This window comes from Toxorhynchites rutilus, chromosome 1 (assembly GCF_029784135.1).
Source record: "Toxorhynchites rutilus septentrionalis strain SRP chromosome 1, ASM2978413v1, whole genome shotgun sequence".
NCBI lineage: Eukaryota > Metazoa > Arthropoda > Insecta > Diptera > Culicidae > Toxorhynchites > Toxorhynchites rutilus.
In genome coordinates, this window is record NC_073744.1 from 12,089,488 (window position 1) to 12,116,980 (window position 27,493).

At 34.2% G+C, this 27,493-nt stretch overlaps 2 protein-coding genes and 1 long non-coding RNA gene across 12 annotated transcripts in view; 2 read left to right on the forward strand and 1 right to left on the reverse strand.

Annotated features, from left to right (window-relative positions):
- LOC129766673 (collagen alpha chain CG42342) overlaps positions 1 to 27,493 on the forward strand; it is a 520,858-nt gene that overhangs the window by 355,169 nt on the left and 138,196 nt on the right. The gene's annotated exons all lie outside the window — the stretch shown is intronic.
- LOC129766796 (uncharacterized) lies at positions 24,503 to 25,470 on the forward strand. The gene is made up of 3 exons (XR_008741477.1): positions 24,503 to 24,896; positions 24,957 to 25,081; positions 25,140 to 25,470. It is a non-coding gene; the product is annotated as an uncharacterized LOC129766796 (long non-coding RNA).
- On the reverse strand, positions 25,480 to 26,568 carry LOC129766765 (tigger transposable element-derived protein 6-like). Its single transcript, XM_055767366.1, has 2 exons — positions 26,200 to 26,568; positions 25,480 to 26,141 (listed from the first exon to the last, which is right to left on the reverse strand). The coding sequence occupies exons 1-2, from the start codon at positions 26,228 to 26,230 to the stop codon at positions 25,564 to 25,566; spliced, it is 609 nt and encodes a 202-aa protein (XP_055623341.1). The 5' UTR covers positions 26,231 to 26,568; the 3' UTR covers positions 25,480 to 25,563.

Here is a 27,493-nt window from a genome sequence, read left to right on the forward strand (position 1 = left end):
GTTCAGTCACGGGACTTGGTACTTTTTCGCGAACTTAGTTTGATTTCTGGATACAATAGAGCTTTTTTTCTCATTTGACTAGAATAAAATTGATTTACAAATACATAATTTATTCATGGTAAAAACTAAAAAATATGTTTATGTTTAAATATGTAAATCGCGATTATTTATACATAAAAATGTTACGAGTAAAACATTATTGATAGGTTTGTATAATTAATAGTATTTTTTCAAAGAAAACATGAAAAAGTTGTTGTCAGAAAAACTTCTTCCCTGTAAAGATGCCCATCTTCCGATGTATGGGCGACTTGTTGAGAAATGTATGAGCTATTCATATCTATTTTTTCAGAATTATGAAAACACATGTTTTCGAGGAAAATGAATTTTAGTTTTCAAAATATTTTTTTTTCAATGAATTTGTTTTTCAAAAATTTGTTTGATATGTTTGAATGAAAACCTAAATAATTGTTACCACAGGGGTGACTACCCCTATTCCAGAAACCCATTGATTTGAAACTCGTTCCAAACTCGCAATTCGATCGAACACGGCTTTTGCATTCTGAAATCCGTTCGACTCAAATTCAGTCGTGTGATGAAAATGTGACAACCTTGCTTGACGCAAATCGAACGTCAAAATAATTCATTCACATTTTGAGAGCAATGTACTCTCCATCAGAGTAGCAGAATGAATGCAATTTTAAACTGTTACAATTTTGTATGAAGCATCATTTCATTAGCTTACATTTGCTTGCATTTCCGCCAAAATTTTATCTATAATAAAAAAACGTTATCAGATACTGTTTTCGTTAAAAAAATTCCTTCACCTGCAGAGAATATGTTACTCTTCCACATTGAACACATATTTGATACGGTGAAGTTTATTTTAATTTATGATTTTTGTTTCAAAAGCGTGTTTATTCCACACGAAAATCCATCATCATTTTCCCGAATACATATGAAATATCATAACAACACATTGCGTTTTGGCGCGGCAATAGCAAAGGCTGTCTCGGCGTTGCTCATGATAGCGTCTCGCAAGTGGATGTATTTCTTCTTACGCTTCTGTTGATTCTGTCATAGCAATCGGAATCGTTCACCCTCTACCTTCGGGAACATGTCGACCATGAGTTTTTGGCAGAGCTCACGGTATCATAGAATGACGTTGGCCTGATCGTGTTCAATCACCATATCTATATAAATAAAAAAAGAGTGATGTCTGTCTGTCTTTCTGTTTTTCTGTCTTTCTGTCTGTCTGATTCTTTTGGACTCGGAAACTACTGAACCGATCGACATGAAAATTGGTATGTAGGGGTTTTTGGAGCCTGGGAAGGTTTTCGTGACAGTTTGAGACCCCTCCCTCCTCTCTAAGGTGGGGCTACCATACGAATGAAACACAAATTTCTAAATTTCTCGAGAATTAATCAAGCAAATGAAACAAAATTTGCCGTGTGGAGGTTTTAAGGTGTAATAAATGATTCTATGGTGGTTAGATACCCCTCCCCCCTTCTCTTAGGAGGGGTGGAGGGGGGGGGGACTTTGCTGCCATACGAGTGATACACAAATTTTTGCATTACTCGAGAATTAATCAAGCAAACTAAACCAAATTTGGCATGTGGAGGTTATAGAGTGCAATAAATATTTTTACGGTAGTGAGACACTCCACCCCTCTCTCTAGGGGCTACCAATACAAATGAAACACAAATTTCTGCATTACTCGCGAAATAATCAAGCAAATGAAACCAAATTAGGCATATGGAGGTTTGAGGGTGCAGTAAATGATTCTATGATGGTTAGACACACTCCTTCCCCTCCTCTAAGAGGGGGCTGCCATACAAATGAAACACAAATTTCTGCATTACTCGAGAATTAATCGAACAAATGAAATGAAATTTGGCATGTGGAGGTTTTAGGGTGCAATAATTGAAGGTAATTTTGAAGGGTAGATTAGAAGATCAATCAATGAATAATTCTGCGATTGGACCCATGAACAGCGCTTAGTAAGAAAACGTGAATGTTTGAAGGTATTGATAACAAAAAAATAATTTTGGGCGGGACGAAGTTTGCCGGGTCAGTTAGTTATACACATATACTTCGAATAGTAATGTTTATAGTGAATGAAGTACCTGTGGCAGGATCTCGTTTAATGTTATGCCAGATTCGTCTTGTCCCTTCAGCCCGGCTGGGGAATTTTTCGTCAAAGAAATTTCTTCTGATTTGCACTTTGATCACACATAGTGTAGAGCTTGTCACTAAGAATACATTCAAGGCGTTTTGCTCAATCAAAATGACGCAAGTAATACTACGTTGAAACGGCGAACGTTAGGATCGTTAGTGCAATTGAAGAATAAGATGGAGAGCTTCTTATGAGCGGTGTGTGTTTCATCTTCGAATCACAATTTCTCGCGTCATTGTGCAGTCGGCTCCCATGATTCTACCAACGCCATCAACAACATGTGCATTGCATCTACACACATGCTCTCCAGTTGGTGTTCAATCAGGACTGATGACAATGGTTTGATTATCATTTGGCAACCCGAGCATGTTTAATGAATTTCAATAATAAGCCGGTCGTGCCCCAGGCTTTAGGCGAATTGGGGTTATTCGCGCAAGTGTGGATGAAAGTTGAATGAAGCGAACGTTGTGCCATTTGTCATTCAACAACGTAATTAATTCGTTTCGTTTGAAAAACTAACGGCGGACAAATTAATTAGCTGAATATTGTTCATAACAAATAGTAAAATCGCAATGGAAAAATGGGGAATGGGGGTATGACAGTGAAAAATTTTGGTTACATGTATGTTTTGAAGCCAAATTTTGAAAACATACAATACAATGTTTATTCACAAAAAATGATTTTTTTTCTGCATAGGGCCGCACTAATCGATATTAAGTATACAGTAATTGGTATCCTAGCGGTATGATGTATAGTTTATTTGATGAAAATGGGTCCAGCAGTTTCGGAGAAGTTCGACTACGAACATGGTGACATTAACCCAATAGAACCCAATAGAAATTGTTTAGAACGAGTTCAAGAGAAAAATAGCGAATATAAAACACAAAAACCGAGACGAGTTGTGGAGCGCGATCCAAAAAGCATGATATGCTATTCCGGTAGAAATATGCCAGAAGCTTGTCGATTCTCTGCCAAGACGTTGCGAAGCTGTATTGAAAAATAATGGATTTCCGGCTTAATATTAAAAGTTTGCTCAATAGAACATATCTACTATTCATTCCAAACAATGAATATGTTTTCTTTTTAATTAATGATTCACACCTATTTTATTTTCCACCGAAAAATGTCAATATTGACGAATTTCATGCCAACTCGACTGGCCGTTGGCAGCACCATCTCAGTTAACAGTGAAACGTTGTGGGTGTAATGACATGGGTCATTTAAGCAACTTTGCATACTTGAAATATTCGAAAAAAAATTAGACTACTTTTTGGAAAAAGCCATTTTTTTCTTAATTTTTTTACAAAAGATTATAACTTAAAAACTATGATACTTACAAAATTCTTGTCAAAGAATGAAATATAGGAAATTGTTTAAATTTTTACAAAAAAAACATGAAAAATTTTGGAGAAATATTTCGCTGAAAAAAAATTATTTTAAAAATTAAAATTCATTTACCTCAAAAACTTTTTTTTTAATTCCAAAAAATATATATATGAATAGCCCTTAAAATTTGCAACAAGTCGTCCATACATCGGAAGATGGACACTTTTACAGGGAAAAAGTTTTTCTAACGACAACTTTTTTATATTTTCTGGGAAAAAAATACAACTAATCCTAATTTTGTCTAAAGTCAAGATAGCGATAGAGTGCTTTCGACAAAGTTTTAGACCCTGTTATAATATAAACTTTTGTCGAAGACATCAACTTTCTATCTTTTATAGTTTTTGGAATATAAGGCATTTTTTGTATGAAGACTCCTGGAAAAAATAATGTTTTGCTCGTAAAATTTTTGTGTGTTCTTGACATGTTTCTAAATAGAGAAAAGTTAGCAGAGCATTTAAAATGCGATAATTATTACATTAGAATGTAACGAATTGAACATTCATAGCATTTTTTCCAAGAAAAAATATGAAAAAATTGTTGTTCGAGAAACTTTTCCCATGTAACTGTGCCCATCGTCCGTTGTATGGAAAACTTGTAGAAAATTTTAAGGGCTATTTATATCTATTTTTTCAGAATTTTAAAAGCATATGTTTTCGAGTAAAATGAATTTTAATTTTCAAAATATTTTTTTTTCAATCAAATTTTTTTCGATTAAAATCTTTGATAATTTTTAATGAAAACCAAAACAATTTCCTACATTCCATTCTTTGACTAAAATTTTGTAGGTCTGATAGATTTTTTTTGTAGTTTTTTTTTTTTAAATTTTGAGTTTTTTCAAAATCTTAATTTAAAAACTATAAGATCTACAAAAAGTTGATCAAAGAATGAAATGTAGAAAATGTAGGGATGAAAGGTTTTCATTAAAAATTATCAAAAAATCTTTTGGAAAAAAATTTATTGAAAAAAAAATTTTTTTTGAATATTAAAATTTATTTTTCTCGAAAACATATGCTTTTCAAATTCTGAAAAACAACCCTTAAAATTTCCAACAAGTTTTCCATACATCGAATGATGGGCACATTTACATGAAAAAATATTTCGAACAACAACTTTTTCATGCCCATCTTCCGATGTATGGACGACTTGTTGTAATTTTTATATATATATATATATATATATACATATATATATATATATATATATATATATATATATATTTGTAGGTATATTTGGGAATTTAAAAAAAAAAGTTTTTGAGAAAAATGAATTTCTATTTTTAAAATAACATTTTCGTTATAGAAATTTTTTTCCAAGAAATTTTCGGTGTTTTTTTGTAAAAATTTAAACAATTTTCTTACATTTCATCCTTTGACAAGAATTTTGTAGGTATCATAGTTCCTAAGTTATAAATCTTTGTAAAAAATGAAGAAAAAAAGTTTGACTTTTTCCAAAAAGTAGTCTAATTATTTTTCGAATATTTCAAGTATGCAAAGTTGCTTAAATGGCCCATGTCTCAACAACCACAACGTTTCACTACTATCAGAGATGGTGCTGCCAACTCCTAAGACGAGTTGGCATGAAATTCGTCTATTGTGGAATATTTTAGTGTCTTCCTTTATTAATTTTATATAATTTTATATTTTTATAACTAATTGTTAATTTACGTTTAAACAATAACACTGATATGAAGACCTATAAAGTAAGCCGTTTATGTACCATTTATTATCAAATTTACTGGAAAATTTCCTTCGCACTTAATATTTTTTCCTCCAATGTATAGATAGGCTGTATCGATACCTGCAAATGATGTTAAAATGTAGTCTGTGTCCCGAAGAATATCAGGGTTCTCATTATTGAGTTATTTGTAACATTAAAATTGAGTAAATTTACATTTAAAAATGAAGTGTTCGGAATTGGAGACAAAACGGTAGTAGCTTTGACACACTGGGCTGAAATTGAAGCTTTCGTCGCAATTGCCAATCTAGGAAGGAATGTTCCTACCGTGTGTCCCACTGCATTGCATTGCACCATGTTGCAAATTTCTTCGCCACAAGGACGGTGGCCAAGTGTTTGGTAATTGAATATCCTACGAATACGAAGGTACGAAGCTGCGGTTGCATCGTCACGCGTGCACTTTTCCACTCTTCTCTCGCTGTGTCGATCGGCTTCCCTTCGCTTGCGGGCGGAATTGTACCAGATGCAAATGTGCACCTCTCACAAATGGGCGAAATTCCAGACGACTGCGCGCCATCCATTCTGGAATCCATCTAGTATTTGGGTTCGTTATTTTTTTTTTCAGGCAGAAAGAAGGAACAGAGATTTATTCCTTGTTTTGGTGGTGTTGCAGTTCGGGGAATTTTTTTGCCCCCCGTAATCACATTACCATATAACAAACTCGAATAGTGTGCGCTCATTATGGTTCGCATTTGGGCGAAAAGCTGCCGAACACTTCGGTTCGGATGATATTTTCATAATTGCAGCTGAACGTGCGATAGGAAGGAAATACAAAATTCATTCCCAAATATGCCTGAGTAAAACCGTTGCCGGTCAGTAAGGTCAGTGAAACAGTGCATTCAGACTTTCGCGAAACCGAGGTTTGGAATTCAAATCCGATATAATATCTTAATCTCGAAATTTATCAATTACCATTGATGTAAAAGTAATCGATGTCATCCATTAGAGACACCTATAAGCCATGAACGTTTATTCAGGCCAGGGATCACAGCAAAGAAAAGTTACTTTCCGCAGTCACCGATACTCTTTTCCTCCACGAACCGCAACTGTCACTCCCACACTGAAAGTAATGCACCCATCCTCCATAGAGACATGCAAAGCTTACAACAGGATTCGAGCAAGAGATGCCACCGGAATGAGCCCTTCCCGCACCGGACACACATGCGTCCGGTAGGCAATCCGGTGGTTAAACTTCCTCCGGCTGCATTTGGCACTGATTAAATTTGTGTGACAGCATTCATTCTCCTTGACCATGGGCTTCACCCGAATCGAATGGATAGCATACATAGAAGACAAGTGCTTATCACTCCCCGCACATTTTGTCACGAACTCTCCGCTATCAATGATCGGATTGCACTTACGTCTCGTCATAAATCTTTTTCCGAACAACTAATCTAAATGCAAATACATACTCGTGTGTGTGTTTCCCGAAAACTTTACTTCTCTCTTGGGAACGCAAAGTTTTGCCCTCCCATAAAATGGAGAAGGATGCGACGAAAATTTATATTTAATTTATGAAATGAGTGCGTGCGTGTGTGTTTGTAAGGATGCGTTTGGTGTGTGATTGTCATAAAATGGAAATTTCCTGTTTGCTGTCCCAGCTTCTATCGTGCCAGCCAGCCTCGTGCGAGAGCAAAGGGGTTGAGAATTGCTCAACAGACTCAACAGTTCCCATCGGCAGTTCCGTCTCGCTCATGGTTAAAACGGTTTGCACACTTAGGTACCGTCGTGCACTTGTTCCGAGTCTCTGTATCGCAGCCTGTATCCACCTGGCCGGAGATAAATGCGGCCGTTTATCGCAGCCGAGCGAACTGCTCGGCATCGTCGTCTGGTATGCAAATTTGGAGCTCTACAGCAATCAAAGATCAATTTGAAGGAACCTTAGGGGGGTCAGAAACAGTTGAGCAGCTGTAGTTCACTGTATATTTATTCCGGTAAGGGATTCAATCTTGTTTACTCCAGAAAAAGGAGGTGATTTTTTTAACAAACAGTTAAACCATCTAGACACAAAAGTGAACTGTGAAATACTGAAATGTTTAACAGTGTAGTCAAGCGGAGAAATGAAAAAAATAGTGTAAAAATATCAATGAGAAAAACAATCACTATAGGACGTGGCTAAATACCCTAACAGAGATCGTGCCTCAGTAACAACGCATACATAAACAACACATAAACACATAAACACATAAACACATAAACACATGAACACATAAACACATAAACACATAAAAACATAAACACATAAACACATAAACACATAAACAAATAAACACATAAACACATAAACACATAAACACATAAACACATAAACACATAAACACATAAACACATAAACACAACAATCACTATGGGACGTGGTTAAATAACCTAACAGAGATCGTGCCTCAGTAACAACACATACATAAAGAACACATAAACACAGTTTTAGTAGCTAACCTTGCGCAATGGAGTTAGGGAGTTAGGGAGAGTTGACTGTACTAAAAACTAAAAGCTAAAAACTAAAAACTAAAAACTAAAAACTAAAAACTAAAAACTAAAAACTAAAAACTAAAAACTAAAAACTAAAAACTAAAAACTAAAAACTAAAAACTAAAAACTAAAAACTAAAAACTAAAAACTAAAAACTAAAAACTAAAAACTAAAAACTAAAAACTAAAAACTAAAAACTAAAAACTAAAAACTAAAAACTAAAAACTAAAAACTAAAAACTAAAAACTAAAAACTAAAAACTAAAAACTAAAAACTAAAAACTAAAAACTAAAAACTAAAAACTAAAAACTAAAAACTAAAAACTAAAAACTAAAAACTAAAAACTAAAAACTAAAAACTAAAAACTAAAAACTAAAAACTAAAAACTAAAAACTAAAAACTAAAAACTAAAAACTAAAAACTAAAAACTAAAAACTAAAAACTAAAAACTAAAAACTAAAAACTAAAAACTAAAAACTAAAAACTAAAAACTAAAAACTAAAAACTAAAAACTAAAAACTAAAAACTAAAAACTAAAAACTAAAAACTAAAAACTAAAAACTAAAAACTAAAAACTAAAAACTAAAAACTAAAAACTAAAAACTAAAAACTAAAAACTAAAAACTAAAAACTAAAAACTAAAAACTAAAAACTAAAAACTAAAAACTAAAAACTAAAAACTAAAAACTAAAAACTAAAAACTAAAAACTAAAAACTAAAAACTAAAAACTAAAAACTAAAAACTAAAAACTAAAAACTAAAAACTAAAAACTAAAAACTAAAAACTAAAAACTAAAAACTAAAAACTAAAAACTAAAAACTAAAAACTAAAAACTAAAAACTAAAAACTAAAAACTAAAAACTAAAAACTAAAAACTAAAAACTAAAAACTAAAAACTAAAAACTAAAAACTAAAAACTAAAAACTAAAAACTAAAAACTAAAAACTAAAAACTAAAAACTAAAAACTAAAAACTAAAAACTAAAAACTAAAAACTAAAAACTAAAAACTAAAAACTAAAAACTAAAAACTAAAAACTAAAAACTAAAAACTAAAAACTAAAAACTAAAAACTAAAAACTAAAAACTAAAAACTAAAAACTAAAAACTAAAAACTAAAAACTAAAAACTAAAAACTAAAAACTAAAAACTAAAAACTAAAAACTAAAAACTAAAAACTAAAAACTAAAAACTAAAAACTAAAAACTAAAAACTAAAAACTAAAAACTAAAAACTAAAAACTAAAAACTAAAAACTAAAAACTAAAAACTAAAAACTAAAAACTAAAAACTAAAAACTAAAAACTAAAAACTAAAAACTAAAAACTAAAAACTAAAAACTAAAAACTAAAAACTAAAAACTAAAAACTAAAAACTAAAAACTAAAAACTAAAAACTAAAAACTAAAAACTAAAAACTAAAAACTAAAAACTAAAAACTAAAAACTAAAAACTAAAAACTAAAAACTAAAAACTAAAAACTAAAAACTAAAAACTAAAAACTAAAAACTAAAAACTAAAAACTAAAAACTAAAAACTAAAAACTAAAAACTAAAAACTAAAAACTAAAAACTAAAAACTAAAAACTAAAAACTAAAAACTAAAAACTAAAAACTAAAAACTAAAAACTAAAAACTAAAAACTAAAAACTAAAAACTAAAAACTAAAAACTAAAAACTAAAAACTAAAAACTAAAAACTAAAAACTAAAAACTAAAAACTAAAAACTAAAAACTAAAAACTAAAAACTAAAAACTAAAAACTAAAAACTAAAAACTAAAAACTAAAAACTAAAAACTAAAAACTAAAAACTAAAAACTAAAAACTAAAAACTAAAAACTAAAAACTAAAAACTAAAAACTAAAAACTAAAAACTAAAAACTAAAAACTAAAAACTAAAAACTAAAAACTAAAAACTAAAAACTAAAAACTAAAAACTAAAAACTAAAAACTAAAAACTAAAAACTAAAAACTAAAAACTAAAAACTAAAAACTAAAAACTAAAAACTAAAAACTAAAAACTAAAAACTAAAAACTAAAAACTAAAAACTAAAAACTAAAAACTAAAAACTAAAAACTAAAAACTAAAAACTAAAAACTAAAAACTAAAAACTAAAAACTAAAAACTAAAAACTAAAAACTAAAAACTAAAAACTAAAAACTAAAAACTAAAAACTAAAAACTAAAAACTAAAAACTAAAAACTAAAAACTAAAAACTAAAAACTAAAAACTAAAAACTAAAAACTAAAAACTAAAAACTAAAAACTAAAAATAGAGGGTGGTATAGAGGGTGGAAATAGTAGTAGAACAACAAAACAAATAAACGAGTAAAATAGGTAAGCTTTACCGATTTTTCTCGCCACTCACATTCTCCCACAATGCAACAAGTATCACTATTAAATGCAATTCGTGTGTTAGCTCTCATTGAATGGGTTCTTTCCTCGATGCCACGTTGCATCGAGAGCGAGAAAGAGACAGAGAGAGGGAGAGAGAAAGAGAGAAAGAGAGAGAGAGAAAGAGAGAAAGTGAGAGAGAGAAAGAAAGAGAGAGAGAGAGAGAGAGAGAGAATTGAGAATCGATTCCGCACATGTCACGTTTTATCGAGCGAAAGGTCCGAACTGTTTTGCCCTGTTGTTTTAATTTTTAGTGGCAATCACGATTCGGCAGTCGACCACATAGCAAACAGTCGGCGGAAAAATCGTCCATAATTGTCTTTCTCAAGGCTAAAGGTTGAAGTTTAGTTTTCTAGGTTTGCCTTAGAGGCGAATGAACTGCAATAATTGAACTGATCATGGTTTGTCCAAAAAATGATCATGATTTGTCCGGTTCTAGAAATCACAATTTTTGAATGAAAACATTCGAATTCTCAAGTAGCAGTTGCATTTATTATTGCTTGAGTTTACTGTCATCATATATTCATTTTGAATTTAGGCTTTCTTCAGAATATTGCCTTTTCTTGGGCATTTTAATAGTATCATCCTCAACACACTCAACACAGAGAAACTTTATTTCTGCTATGCGGAAGGACACAATAAACAAACTGCAGCGCGCCAAGCGGTTGCCATAGAAATCATGTTGACAAAACAACATTATTGAATTAGACAACTCATGATCAGAATTGACTTCACCAAAATGCATTAATTTAATGGTTTAGCTATGTAAATCTTATACAAATGGTTGCAAGCATGATGTTTACAATATTTGTAAGTGTTATAATCCAGAAAAGGTCTGAATACGTGCAAAATAATCATCTGGTGATCGATCAAAAGTTAGCTCGAATGTGGGGTGCATTGACACCAATAGAAGGTGTATTTTATAATCCTTCAAACATGTAATTCCGTAAAAATATACTATAAAACTACTGTAAATCACCCAAAAGACAATTGTATTTATATGTTTTTAAACATTCGAATACCTGATTTGGCAAAGGTGAGCATTCAAAAAAGTGGACATCATACTTTCATATTTCCGTCTGGACAAACCAAAATCATTTACCTTAGGGTGCTCATACACTGTTTGACCGAAGCCAAATATTTGACTCTTTTTGACAGATAAATTTTGTCCAACGTGTACTGATCAAATATATTCTACACAAAACACGACAAGCAAATATTCAATTATTGGATGCCTAAAATATTTTTTCAGTCTGTTCTTCGAACCTGTCGGTATATGGTTAGGTTACCTTGAATATTTCAGTTGATTTTTTCCATGTTCGGTGTTTGATGTTGTTTACTACTGTTGAAAATTGAGAGTGGCAAACAAAATAGTGTTTGTACAAATATCAAAACAAACCTTATCTGTAAAAAAATATCAAATATTTGACCTCCGGGCAAACAGTGTACGGCCACCTTTACCCTTCGAAATACGGCAAATAGCACGCAAATAAACACTCTTCACCCCATGAAAGTCAATTAAATGTCCATCAAAGCAACCCAACGGCTTGCAGGACGCCATTCATCCATCATCAACATCGATTCCCTTGCGGTCGATTTCGGAGTCAGGCAGAAGCTGCAACAGCAGCAGATTGTTGCCGTCGGGAAGCAGTAGAAAACATTGTTCCCGGTCTCATACCTTTTTTTTTTCTATAACAGATCGGCTCATCCGTCTCGACCACCTAAATAAAAATTCACGCCAATCGTAGGAAGCGTTTTCACCATAAACACCTACTTCCCCTGGAATTCCGGTCTCGGATGCGATGAGTGATGGTGCATTGTTCCCGTTCCGTTCGTTTCGTTCGTTTCGTTCGCGTGAGTGAACCAGGTGAAACCAGAAGTTGATAACGATTACGATGGAAGCGAGCGGATCAGCGGTGGAACACATGTTACGGCGCTCCTCAACCCAGAACCTTAAGAAGATGCGAAAAATGCATCGCGGATACGAGAGAGAGAGAGAGAGAGAGAGAGAGAGCAAAAAAAAAAGGAGAAAAGTTTGATCATCATCGCTGGCAGCGCGCGGTGTACGAGTCGGAACAATTGAATGAACTTTCCACCGTCTCCGCCTACTTTGGTTTCGCCAATGGGTGGAAGACAGGATGATGGTTTGTGCAGTGCCAAAGTGGTTCTTCGCCCGCTGTCGACTTGTTCCAATGAGGAAACGTCGTTCGCCGCCTAGACCTACGCTACTAGATCAGTAAATAAATTTACCAGTGCGACGGTGAACTTTGAAGAAACTCTTCGAAAGATGGAAAAGTATGATCTCCGAGCTGAATTAAATTGAATTAAATTAATATAAATTAGATCGCAATGTTTGGATAACGTTTAATGTGCTCGTAAAGAGCGCGCAGGGTTTCGGAGGAAAAGGGCTGCTTGTGGCTTCAGCGACAGATTGTTATCCTCTGTTGTACAGCAAATGCTGGTTGGCGCGAGCGCCTGAAGTCGGTCTCATTTCTTTAGCTGCGAAGCGTGCAGTGAGCGCATAATTTGCCTGAACCTAAGACAAGACCAGACAACTGGCTTCTTACTCTTCTTCGTCGTCCAAAAACGAAGCCATGACATGAAGATGCCAGAGCTGCCAAATATTATAAAATATCGGATTTTTCAAATTTCTATTTTAATGAATCGTAACATTTGGTTGGTGCGAATTCAATGATTATTGCATATTTTCAAATAGACAATCTCAAAAATATGCTTTAAAAGGATAAAATAAGTCTTTTAAATACCCATATCTATAATATAATCGTTTCCAAAACAAATTTGGGATTTTTTTTTAGCAAATAAATCTAATCTGACAACCGTTACAGCGTTATGCAGATTCTCATTGTCTGAACCAAAACATTCTATCTTATTATATGAGCAGGAATACAACCAAAACAACGTTAGGAAGCCATTTTATTCATACAAAACGTAATTCAAAAATAAAAATGAAGTGTAAAGCCTTAAATTGTGAGCGAAGGACGGATACTCATCCTGAGTATAAATTTTATCGGTTCCCTCAAGACAAAAATATTCGGAAAGAATGGATTCGATTTTGCGTGAACAGTGAATTAGAAGTTCCATTCTTTGAAATCAAATCAAGCACAAGAATATGTAGCGTAAGTATTAAAAACTAATTCTAAAACATATCCTAATACTAGTATATATACAGGCTCATTTTGTTGATGGGAAATACAATGAAAATTGAGTTACGAAAATTCCGACCTTAGCTGCATCCGCGAATGAGGAATGGGAAGAGATACAAAGTATTGAGAACAATTATGATTTGGTTGACGTATATGAAGGAGATAAACAACTACAGGAAGAAATATTTCGTTTGAAACATCAAATTTCCAAGCTGAAAAGGTAGTGTGTCAAAAAATATGTTATTTTCTAATATTTTATATTGATGTAACCGTTAATAGAATTGTAAAACAATGGAAGAAAAAATGCGGATATCTGACCTCGAGAATTCGTGGAAAACAACCCTTGAAGAAGCTTTTCAGAGAAGATCAAATTAAGCTATTAACAGGAGAGGTTAAAAAAGTGAAACGTTGGTCCAATGAAACGATTACGGAAAATTTACAAATTCGGTTTGCATGTCAAGGTGGATACGACAAGCTTATTCAAAAAGGCTTCCCGTTCCCATCCACGAGGACTCTACTACGCCAAATTGAAGGAGTTCGTTTCAGTCCTGGTATGTAATTATAATCATATGTCTCATCGCATGTTAATATATGAAATGATATTTTGTAGGTATTCTTGAAGATATATTCGAGCTGCTACAACATAAAGTCTCCACAATGTCGGTTGAAGAAAAGGACTGCGGATTGGTTCTAGACGAAATGAGCATAGACGAGGCAAATGAGTTATGCCAAAATACGAAGCAGTTTGTTGGAACAACAACGCTTCCTATGTCCCAAACTTTAGCCTGTAAAGCTTTGGTATTCATGCTAGTTGGAATCGCAGCGCGCTGGAAACAGGTGGTTGCTTTCGAGTACACCGGCAACTCTATACAAAAAGAGTTTTTGAAGAATGCTGTATTGTCTGCAGTTTCAAGAGCAGAGGGAATCAGTTTGCGTGTCCATTTTATAACAACAGATTCCGGGTCCGAAAACCAGCGCATGTGGAAGGATTTGGGGATCGATATTCGTCGCAAAAATGAGACATTAAATGCTGCGATACCTCATCCAAACGCTGAGAACAGAATGCTAGAGATCATACCCGATCCCGTACACGTATTTAAAAATACAGTACATGGCTGGTTGAACAATGTCTACCTGAAAGTTCCGGATTGGTATGTTCGTGAAAAAAAGCTAACATCCAATATTGTTCATCGAGACCATTTAACCACAATCGTGAACTCCGAAATAAACAACACGTTGCGGCTTTGTCACAGACTAACGGCCTCGGATGTGTGCTTTGACAACAGAACATCTTCAATAGATAAAATGAAAGTATGCAACGCAACAAAATATTGCAACAGGACGGTGGCTGCAGCATTGAAGTTTCATGCGGAAATACGAGAATTACCGGAGCTTCTTACTACCGCATGCTTCATAGAAGACTTTGCTCGATGGTTCGAGCTTATCAATAATAGGGCAGAAGAAAAAGTATTTTGTTTGAATGATCCTATGAAATATGACGAGGATATCGCTCATCTGAAGACCATGGTGCGGTTAATGTATGATCTCCAAGTAGGACACGGACATTGGAAACCATGGCAAACAAGTGTAATCGTTTGCACGAATGCAATTGTGAGGTTGACAGATCGGCTTTTGCATGAAGGACACCCACAAATATTTACATCGCGGTTCGTCCAAGATTGTCTGGAGAGTCTTTTCTCATTGATTCGTGCAAAGCAACGACGCCCAACTCCATTGCAATTCAGCAATAACTTGAAAATTGTGACTCTTTCGCAATACATGACCGTAGTACCGAATGCTTCGTATACAGCCGATACACAACAACATCTTACTGGATTGATAGATTTGCTATCAAAGCGGCGTGAAGAATGTTCAGCCCAGAAATTGATGGACAATGAAGCAGCATCGACATCATATCGAATTTCAGCTTCATCTAATTCTAGTGATAATGTGGATGATATGAATATTGAATTCGACTATGAGTACACCGTCGATGAAGCGAAAACTTTTCTCGACAGAACAGAACAAAATTCGTTGTTCTATATAGCTGGTTTCATCATCAAAAAAATTATTCAGCGGGAAAGAACATGTCAGCAGTGTAACAAGAGATTGGTAGTCAGTAAAACACAACCTAGATTGTATCAACCGTCTCTTTTTTCATATTTGCGAGCTACAGCTTCTAACTCTCCCATCTGCATAGTGAATGATGAGACTTTTAATTTCTTCTTAGCAATGGAAATTCTATTCCGAAATATGAAATCGCATTTGGAACCTAACGAAGCTGATTTGCCGAAGAAAATGGCAGGAGAAATGTATGTTTTGCCATCCACTTTATTCCATTGTGAAAAAACAAGGAATGACATTATAAAAAAAATTATATCTTTTCGTTTAAAAAGCGGAGAAAACAAAAAAACAAGGAAACGAAAATTTGATAGCAGGAGCATGGCATGGTAGAAATAAAATATATTAGTATCAGAAACCAAATAGATTATTATTAAACTAAACTTATGTCCATTTCCATTTTAGTGTTGTCCGAAAAATCATTTTTTCCACTTTTTCCCAAAAATGACTTTTTCAAAAAATCATAACTTTTGAACCTCTGAACCGATTCAGATGATCAATAAATCTAATTGAAGCCAATGAGGTAGATTTTTAATAGAAAAAATATTGAAAAAAGTATTGAACTTGGAAAGAGGGTTCTAGAGAGGTGTTTTTTTCGTTTTAGAGTCATTATTTTGTAAATTTAACATGTTTTAAGTCTTCGTTCAATATTCTTATGTGACTAGACTAGACCTATGCGACTAGAATCCTATCTTTCCGGTAAGTGTGATATTTTTTCAAAAAAGATTGGCTTATTGGCTTCAATTTAATATGTCGATCATCTCAATCAGTTCAGTAGTTCAAATGTAATAAATTTTTGCAAAAAATTATTTTTGGATAAGAGTGGAAAAATGATTTTACGGACGACCGGTTAACTTTGAAAAGTCACTCAAAAACACAAAAAAGCCTATCTGATATCGAGATATGTTATGTAATAAATCCTCAGCTTTCAAGAAAAAACATAAAATATAAAAACATAAAAACAAAAAACATAAAAATAACAAAAAACAACTACAATCAATAGTTACGAAAACAAAATTCGATTTCTTGGCAAGCCTAATATTTTTCCAAAAAAGATTAATTGGCTTCAATTTGATATATCGATCATCTAAATCGGTTCAGTGATTCAAAAGTTATGAATTTTTAAAAAAGGCACTTTTAGGAAAAAGTTGAAAAAAATGATTTTTCGGACCACCCTAAAATAAGAAAAGGTCACCCTAACGAAAAAATAAAAAATACGGGTCTTATATTTTACAATAAAGAAAGAAACTACCACTTTTCATGGAAATCTGAGGAGCACTATATCGGTTTGACATGAAATGGATGTATATATATATATATATATATATAAATTTTTCAATTCAATCAAAATATAGTAACAAAATAATTAGGTAAAACGTGTATACAATTCCTTCACATTTCCTCTAAACTAAGTATCGTAATATAAATTAAATTCATTTTTTTTCTAAATTCAATACAAACCCAACGTAATTTATTTTTATTGGCAACACTGGAAAAATCGACTTTGTTTACAAAATTTATCGAAATCGACCAATCAGAAATCAGAACGACTGACAGAAATTTGGTCCGTAAAAGACCCCCTATTGTCTGATCTTATCTTAGGCCTGAACATAACAGGAAACTCTTGCCAGAATTCGACGCGGTTTTTGATGAAATCTTCTTTATTAAAATGTTCTGACATCGGGAGGGGGGTACATTTAGTGATCCCCAATTTTTGAAATTAATCGTTCATCAACTAATCGAATATTTTTCAGCTGTTCGTTATTCGATACATTTCTAGAGCAACATGTCAAAAGGGTCTATCTTCTTTGATCGATTCTCTTCATCTACATTCTCTTTCATTAGTCCCGCTTCGGTAAAAGTATTTCCTAATGTATTCAACGATAAGAAGTGTAAGAGGTAATCTCGTTTATCAAGCCACGTGGCAAAATTGGAGCAAAATCAGTCTGAAAGGCCGTGGTTATCGACAGAGAAAGACGCTGAAGAGAATCGACAAAAAAAATAGGCCCTTTTGACGTGTTACTCTAGATTTGATCGCCTCGAAATAATCGATTAGTCGATCAATCGCCACACTGAGAGAAATAATCTAGACTTATTCAACTCATTTGCTAGTATTTCTTCATGGTTATAAATAATTATGTTTGTAATTATTTTAGTTGAGGGGCTTAGAATGAAAGTGGTGTAAGTGATTTGATCGATTTGTCTACATCGACTCTCTCTTTGGATCATAACTTAGCTGCAAATACATTCCTAGCTATATTTACCAATGTGGAAAATAGGTCGGATCATCATCTATCGGATTCTATAGCAAACTTAAATTGGAAAGTTTTTGCAGTTGAGTTATTAACTAAATAAAAAGTTGATGAAGAGAAATCGATCAAGTCACTTACACCCCTTGCATTCTGAGCCTCTCAGTTAATAGTGATACTATGCATTGTGCATTGTGCAACAAACTCTATCCGGAACAATGTTAATTAATATTGAAATTTAAATGTATGTATGAATTAAAGTTACTTCTTCCGTATTGAACATATTTTCTATGTGATAGGATAACACGATTCTTTGCAATTTATGAAAAAATCATGAATATCACAAAATTTATAGAAAAATGGTTACATCATGTTTCCTTTTAGTGCAGATTTTTCCATTGATAAAAGAGGTACAGGGAAACTTCGATTAAACGTACCCTCGTTATAACGTACCCACGATATAACGTCACTCGATATAACGTACATTTTACCTCGATATAACGTACACATTATCAAAGTCCAAAAAAATATTTTATAATATTTTTTTTTTCTGAAAGAACAATAAGTTATCTGTATTTTGATACTAAAGCTTGTATTGTAACTTTAACCGATCCCGAAATACAACTGTTTTGTGATTCCGGATTCTAAATGAATCTAACATCAATCAACAGAACGAAGGGAAAAATCATGACAAAAGTTGGCTTCGTCTTCTTATTGATTTTATTCATCAACCTTACTAAAACAGCAACACAATAAAGTAATATAAGCTACGTTTCAGAGTTCTTTATTATGCTTCGATATAACGTACAATTTTGAAAGTAAAATGTACGTTATATCGAAGTTACCCTGTATTTCTATCGATTAAAATATTGAAAACAGAAACACTTTTGTTCCGTATACTATTTTATTCTGTTTATTATTTTATTCTGCATATTATTTATATTTATTTTGTTGTTGTAACCTTTTGGACCAGTTGGAGAGAAAATCCTAGTTTTTATAATTAAAGTATTATTTCGTCTTATTATATATATTTGATATTCATCAAGACATATGCTGGGAACGATCAAGCTATTGCTATTGATAGTAGAAAATCATTCATTCCACCAGGATGCTGAAATCACCGAAATATTATAATCAGTGGATGATATAGTAATACCATGTCAAATAACCGGTAGCTTAACACAATTTCGAAACTACAGCCCTAATGTCCAGCTGCGATATGGATTTTCTATTATTTATTATGAAATAAACAACGAACCATCTTCCAACAGCAAAGTTGTCACAATCAGTGTTGCCACACGTACAGATTTATCTGGAATGGTACAAATTCTGTACGGTACAGAGTACAGATTTTCGTCAAAAAGTACAGAGTGGTACAGATTTTTTCCATTTGTGAAATTTCTCACATTTGAACAAAGCAACATTGAGGTACATGACGACTTTTACGCCGCAGTATCGCTTGGTGCTGCTGATCATGAAAACGGTTACAATGCAATGATTGATCAGTTTTGTAAGGACGAAATCCCTTACAAGGATCGTCTGAAAAGATTCGCATCAGACGGTGCGACGTATGTTTTGCCCTAGATCAACAGATTGAATCGTTTGTTCCAAGCTGAAAAACCTGAATTCACGATGCGACATGAAGAGCTGATATCTGCGAGGAATCTCACGTTGTTTCAATGTTCAATGCTATTAAATATGAAGATGATTCGAAAAGCGACAAGCATTTTAGGTTGGAATTACAGCCGAAGAAATTATCAGAACAATGGACAGCGAAAGGCAGATCATCTAAGAGGATTTTTGTCGCAGTTTTTTCGTGGAGCTGATCAAACAAATGAGAAAAAGATTCGATTTTAATGATTCGACGTTCAAGTCTGCGGTAATGTTAAATGTTGTCTTTCAAATGTTCAAGAGCTTGCGGAGGGTTGGCATAGACACGGTCTTTCGCATAACCCCACAAAAAAAGTCCAGCGGGTTCAAATTGCATGATCTGGACGGCCAATTGGCATCACCAAAACGCGAAATTATGCGTCCTTCAAATTTCGTTCGCAATATGGCCATGTTCGGTCGTGTTGTGTGGCACGTGGCGCCGTCCTGCTGAAACCACATGTCATCCGTATCCATATCTTCAATTTGTGGCAAAAAAAATCGGTTAACATGCGGCCATAGCGCTCACCATTCACAGTTACCGTCTCGCCGTCCGCATTTCTAAAGAAATACGGCCCCATGACTCCACCAGACCATAATGCGCACCAAACAGTAACTTTTGGCGGATGCAATGGCCTCTCAACAATCACGTGTGGATTTTCTGAGCCACATATACGGAAATTTTGGGTGTTCACATAGCCACCGAGCTCGAAATGTGCCTCATAGCTGAAGAAAATTTGATGCGAAAATTCAGCATTTTGCTGCTGTTGTTCGTTCACCCAATCGACGTATGCCCGACGCATTCCATGGTCACCACGCCCTAATTTTTGTACCAGTTGGACTTTATATGGATGTAGGTGCAAGTCCAAATGCAAAATTCGCCACAATGATGTGTTTGACATGCCCAATTGCTGAGCACGCAGTGAAATCGAAACATTCGGGTCATCCTCCACACTGGCAGCAACATCAGCAATAATTTCGGCCGAACGCACATTACGATGATGCACAGGTTTCACAATACCCGCTACGGATCCAGTTTGTTCGAATTTACGCACTACATTAGCGATTGTGTGCTCTGTAGGCCGTCCATGACGACCAAAATCCGTCCGTAATGCTTTTGCCGGTTTTTCATCATTTTTATAGTATAATTTAACAAAATTAACACGTTGTGCGATGCTAAAACGATCCATATTGTAAAATGGCAGACATTCAACTAACGATATGACGCTTTGGTTGACAGCTATGTCAAACGGTTGTCAGCGCAGGGCTGTATACTTTCGGAAGCCCTGTACAAGATGTGGAGAACTAATTCCGTACCCTAAAGATGAAATCACTCTGTAAGGAAATCACAACTTCAGAAAACAAGCAAAAATGGGATGCCTTAGAAGAATTGACGGTTCGCTCGCCTTTTCGGCGCTTCGATGCCTTGTTTGTAACGTTCTCACTGTGCCTCACTCCTCGGCAACTGTTGAGCGAATAAGCTTTGAAACCGGTTCAGCAACGATACGATGAACACTATTTTGAGATCATAGGATTTAGTCAAACATCGTGGCGGCAGCTCGAACATTTTAATAAATGATAGTATCCAATCTAGATTCAAAAAAGCTATGTATAAGCATCATCAAACACACGAATGACTTGCAAATGTAAATGTAGTATTTGTAGTAAATAAATGAGTATTTTTTTCATGCTAATAGATTTTTTTTTTCTCTACAACGAGTATTTTCGATGGTACAGATTTTTGGAAAAAAAAGTGCAGATGAGAAAGATTTTTGGCCCCTTTGGTACAGATTTAAATGTGGCAACACTGGTCACAATCATCTATTCCGTTTTATATGCAACTACACCTGAAATTAATTTTCAGCACATGTTTTGGCATCCCGATTTAATATATTAGATGAGTCTAAATATAACAGAAAATCTGCTACTCTCAAATACTGGTATACCATTTGAATAATATGGTAGAGCAATATAAGATCAATATGAACGAGCGAAACAAGAGACAGATTGCAAATTAGCACGCATTAAAGCATTCCGCATACTTTGCCACATACACGGCACAGGCCGAGAAAACTATAGATTCAAGTTTATGCTTATCTTTTTACTCTTAGAAAACACTTTCTAGCTTCAATTCATAATAAGGTGTAATATGATTACGCATTTATACGACAGCACCAGTAGCTATGTGTATAGCGTGGTCGTGTAAAACAACTTTGCATTCCAGCCGGCCTTGGTTCGATCCCCGTAGACATCGTATGGATTTTTTTTTTTGGGGTACAATCCTGAGCTGACTGAGAATAACAGATGTCTACTCCCATATGTACAAACATTCTGAAACTCTTGAAAGAGATACTTTCATTTGTTCATTTCACCCTTCAGTGTACAAAAAATCATTTTTTTCTGCCGAAGATAAAATGTGTTACGAATACAGCTTAGATAGCAGGGCCGGTAATAGAATAATAAAATTATCAAATATGAAGCGCAAACAAGCACATAAAAAAATCGAAGCGCAATAGATTTGTGAACAAATGTCATCAACTTAGTATGTAGACATAGTTTACGTGTTTCAGCAATATTTTTTCTAATTTGAAGACGAATTGACAACAATAACACATTTCAAAATATTAGACCCGTATTTTTTCGTTGGGGTGACCATTTCCATTTTAAGGTGATCCAAAAAATCATTTTCCCCTTTTATGATAAATGACTTTTTGCAAAAATTCATAACATTTGAACTACTGAACCGATTTAGATGATGGACATACTAAATTGAAGCATAGACCTTCTTTGAAAAAATATCACACGTGTGGGAAAATTGGATTGTAGTCGCATAGGTCACATAGTCACATAGGAATATTGAACGAAGACTTAAAACATGTTAAATTTGAAGCATGTGAAGCATCTCTGATATCGAGATATGTTTTGCTTTCCATAAAATAAAATAAAATAACAATAAAAAGTATAGTATAAACATCAAAATGATATGGTAATAATTTTATTATTATTCATATCCTATAACATATTCTATGTTTATACTTAGATGCCTATTTTATCAAATTCCGTTAGAAAATCTAATTCAATTTGAACGAGGAAAGAGTCAGCCATATCAGGGTGACGGGGCGACGAACGTGTCAATGCTTGTATTTGGACAATGTCTTCAAAAACCATTCATTGTTGAAAGAAAATATTGGAAATTGCAGCAAATATAGCAACTTGTAACTTCAATGGTGGTCTAGAAACGTTTTGGAGGAAATGAAAGAACTTCTGCTTGAAAGTGGACCGGAGTGTAACAATTTCTGCGGAAAATCGGATGAGGAGCGAATCGAACGAGCAGAGATGCGGATGTCAGAAGCAGCTAGAGAAGCCCGCAATTTCAATTCGGCAACAAAAAAGCGACAGGAAGATCACCTTTTAAGCGTTGAAAGACAGTTTTATGCTTCCGGGATTGCAGACTGAAGATATTACGTCGTATAATAAACGGAACAAATGTATCTGTTGATAACACACTATGCAAAACGTTTGCGTATCCATGCGGCAAAATTAATTTCGCCCAAGTTAGGGATAAAAGGCTACCCTGTCTGGCAACCGTGTATTTTCGCCGCTGATGTCTATCCGTGTTGACGGTATTGAGCTTCGTATTACGAAATGGGGGAGTGGGCATGACGATAAGGGTTTGCAGAAGAAATGAACACACTTTCAAAATAAAAATTATGAATGAAATTTATTTTTCCAAATCAAATTAGTACTCTATGTAAATGAAAATCACTTTTTCTTGCAAGTAGTGAAAAAATATCATACAAAAATTATGTTTAAATATAATTTTATATTATAATGGTATGTTTTGGTGAGAATATCTGTAAATTCGTAGAAAATAGTTTAAATTAGGATCAGAACAACGTACTTCTAGTAGGTAAATAACGCCAAGAAAAAAAATATCATACAAATTTTAGTAATTTAAAACTGCCTCAGGGCCGACTAATCTGATAGAGAAGAGTTGACCTCATACAAACTAATGTCGTATCTAGATGTCGACACCATTCCGCCGTCAACGCGAATTGAAATAGTCTATCTAACTGACAGATTATTCGCAATTCAAACGGATAGAACGTGAATATTTTGAAAAGTGGTAATAAAGGTAAAAGGAAATTAAACAGTAGAAAAGGTAGAAAAGTGACGCGATAGAAAAGAATTAGAAAGAACACAACGTAGAAAAGATTTCAACGGAAAAAAATTAAGATGCGTTTTTCTCGAAACCATGTTTTGCAAACTGGTGGGAATTCTACCTTCGGAACGGTCCATCCGATTTTAACGAAATTTGTTTCCCAGATTCTCCACTCAATTTATTGTCATCGTACGACGGACTTTTTTTTTATATTTTGAAAATTACAATTTTGCTGAATGTTTTTATCTCGATCGGTTGAAATCGGTCCACTAGAAAAACTTGTAGAGCTCCCACCAGTTTACAAGGTTTTGGCTGCAAGGGTTGCAGCTATTTAGGGCACAATCCAATTGACACCAGTTTTGCTTTGTTTGTTAAGTGATATATCTTATCTTATATATATTTATATATATATATATATATATATATATATATATATATATATATATATATATATATACAGTAATTTACATTTAATGCGACATTTTTTTAATTGGACATACCTGTAATGCGACACGTTTAATTGGACATGTTTACATCTAATTGGACAGAGGTGAATCCGCACTGACAGTGGTTAGTGTCGACGTCTGGTGGCGACTTTCAATTTGGGACAAAACTCGATAGTGTAATCTATATCAGATTAGAAGGCACGTAGCCAGTTTTGAAATAATAAAATTTGAATGAAAATTTGTACACCATGTTAATTAATTACTTGAAACACGTATTTTTGATTCTTATTTAATCGATTGTCTATACACTTCTGATATTTTGACTGAAGCCTTTCATTATATATAATATAAAATTGTTCTCAAACACGATTTTCGTATGAGGTTTTTTTTACCCCATGTAAAAAAGTGTATTTCATTTAAATAGAATACTAATTTGATACGAATAAGATAATTTTTATTCATAATTTTAATTTTGAAAACGTGTTCATTCCGCCTGAAAATTAATTACTATCTTGGACGCTCCCAAAATCATGAAACGAAGCTCAGTGCCGTCAACGCGAATATCAACAAACACAGCACAAACGAAAAACAGAATGTGAAAAACAAGTTAGAACCAGAGAAGAAAAACATCAAAATGGACTCAGAATAACATTTTGATAAATCGTGGTGAGAGTGTTCTACAAGTGGCTGACGAAACGGGCCTTCCACGGTCGATAGTTTACGGAATCGAGAAGCAAGAAATAGCATTGCGGTATTGCAAGGCGTTGGTCAACTAAACTATCCCCTGATTTCGAGATAATAATAGGAAATATAAAGGTAGAGAAACCAGATGCCGAAATCGACACAACTATCGTTAAGGAAGAATATGATGTGAAACTTAAAAATACGAATGCAATCACTCAGCCCATGGCGCCGAAGAAATTAACCAAGAACATTCATAAACTTATCAAAAAAGGTTTAGATGGATATTTTAACGTTATTTCCGCATGTTCTTATCTATATTAATTAATTGCAGCCTCAAAACACAAATCTCATTTACGATATGGATTAAAGGATGTTCAAGTGCGTCCGCGGAATAATGAAACAGGGAAAGCAATGTGTATATTGTGTGTTGAAATGGAGGTTGCAATTTATAAAAAAGTTGAATAAAGTCAAATATCTAATCGGAAGTCTCTAATTCGCATCTCAATTTTTACAGGATTGTCATTTTCGCTGCAGAAAAGTGGAAATCATGTGTCACTTGCCATCTGTTTGTGAGAAACGCAATATCCCATATTGCTATACGCCGAGTCGGAAGACTTGGGAGCAGCAGTGGGTGTGAAATGAGGCACAGTCGCAATACTAATCCGAGAGCAGCCCAATTATCAGGAACAGTTCGATAAACTAAAAGTGAAGAATCAATGCCGTCAACACGAATATACCATTGTGCGAGTTTTTACAACACGATAAATTTTTAGGAGTATTTTCAACCATTTTTCCAATCAAAACAATTTATGGTGTTACAACCAATCATTTTGTATTTTTGTTATCATGCCATATACTTAATTAAAATTCACTATTGTTATTCGTCAAGAAGGCGAATAATTTCATTTTCATATTCGTTTTTCATTTTTCGGCTTCCACTAATTTACGGTCATCACCAACAGCAATAAGAACATTTTTGAGTACATCCATGATGCTGATAGCCTACTTATAATCATTGCGTTTTTCGGATTGACTGCTCCAAGAGTACATATAACCGAAGTACTAAGATCACACTCAGCACTTTCGTTAGTATCGCAATCTTGCTCTTCATGGTCGGCCTCGAAAAAGTCACCACCAGAGGCAATATACTTGGCCAATTGCTCGTCGGTATATATTTGCGCTACATCTATGTTGTCTGAGTTGCTTAGCCACTCTTGAACTTCTTCTTCGGTCAGTTCGTAGTTTGGATCAACGAGTTGCACTACTTTAGAAAGCAACACACGGGGGTCACTTGTTGGTGAAGAAATTGTGAAATCGTTGAACGAGTTATAGTTTTGATCTTGACTTAAGAGATTGCGCCAACAGTTAGCAATCGTTTCTGGAGTTACAGTGGCCCACGCATCAGTCGCTAGTTGAATAGCATCATAAAGGCTAAATGATTTGATAACTTCTGTAACTGGGCGATCGCTGTCAGTTTCTAACAGAACACGGCGCAGAAAATTCGATTTATAGATAACTAAAAAATAAAAATAATATTCACTAACTTGGACTTGAAAATGTAATGACATTATTACCCTTAAAAGCATTGATGATTCCTTGATCCATAGGCTGAAGAAAGCTTGTCACATTTGGAGGAAGAAAGATCACCTGAATTTCTGCGTCATCCACTTGAAACTTATCTTTACTGCAATGTGCGGTGCAATTATCTAGAATTAGAAGCGCATTAGTCGGTCTATTCTGTGCAGCTGCCTTCCGTTTGATCTCAGGAACGAAAACGGAGTAGGACCAATCAGTAAACGTCGCACTAGTTTGCCACGCTTTCTTATTTGAAAAATAGTGTATCCCATCAGGCACGCCTTGCGTTTTCAAGCACCTAGGATTTGATGCGCGGCCAAGCACTTGTAAGGGTAATTTGTGGCTACCACTTGCATTGCTGCAAGGTGTAATTGTCAGTCTCTCCTTCAACGACTTGCGTCCGGGTGCAGTTTTTTCGCTAGAACTAACCAATGACTTTGTAGGCAAGGCTTTCACAGACTATGTTCTTATCTTTGATGGTGAGGACATTATACTGTCGTCTCTTGAATTCCACTGGACGGTCATTTTGATCAGGCTTGCTGTTAGCTTCGCTGACGGTGATTTGTTCTAAAGCAATAGAACAGCTCGAATGAATGTTGGCCGGTAGTAGATCTTCTAAATGTTCATCTAAATATTCTCCTTGCATGTATCCTTCACCAATGTCTACGAAAATTGAGTCCATTTTGCTGTTTTTCTTTTCTGGTTCTAACTTGTTTTTCACATTCTGTTTTTCGTTTGTGCTGTGTTTGTTGATATTCGCGTTGACGGCACTGAGCTTTGTTCCACGATTTCGGGAGCGTCGAAGATAGTAAATAATTTTCAGGCGGAATGAACACGTTTTCAAAATTAAAATTATGAATAAAAGTTAACCTATCCGTATCGAATTAGCATTCTATTTAAATAAAATACACTTTTTTTTACAGGTGGTGAAAATATCTCATACGAAAATTGTGTTTGAAGACAATTTCAATTTTAATGAAAAGTTTCAGTCAAAATATCAGAAATGTATGGACAAACGGTTCAATAAGAGTAAAAAATACCTGTTTCAAGTAATTGAATAACATAATGTAGAAATTTTCATTCAAATTTTAACATTTTAAAACTGCATTCGTGCCTTCTAATCTAATAGAGATTATACTATCTAGTTCGGAGCCCGAATTGAAAGTCGCCACCAGACGTCGACACTGACCACTGTCAGCGTGAATGTCCAATTACAGGTCACAATCTCCTCTAATGCGACACTGAGTGGTGCCTCGACATGTCGCATTAAATGTAAATTACTGTATATATAAA

Excerpts from the sequence above, each read along its gene's own strand:
- LOC129766765 (XM_055767366.1), bottom strand. The coding sequence starts at position 26,230 with ATGGATCAAGGAATCATCAATGCTTTTAAGG. Across the intron at positions 26,142-26,199 it reads AATCATCAATGCTTTTAAGG|TTATCTATAAATCGAATTTT; the intron begins GTAATAATGTCA and ends TTTATTTTTTAG.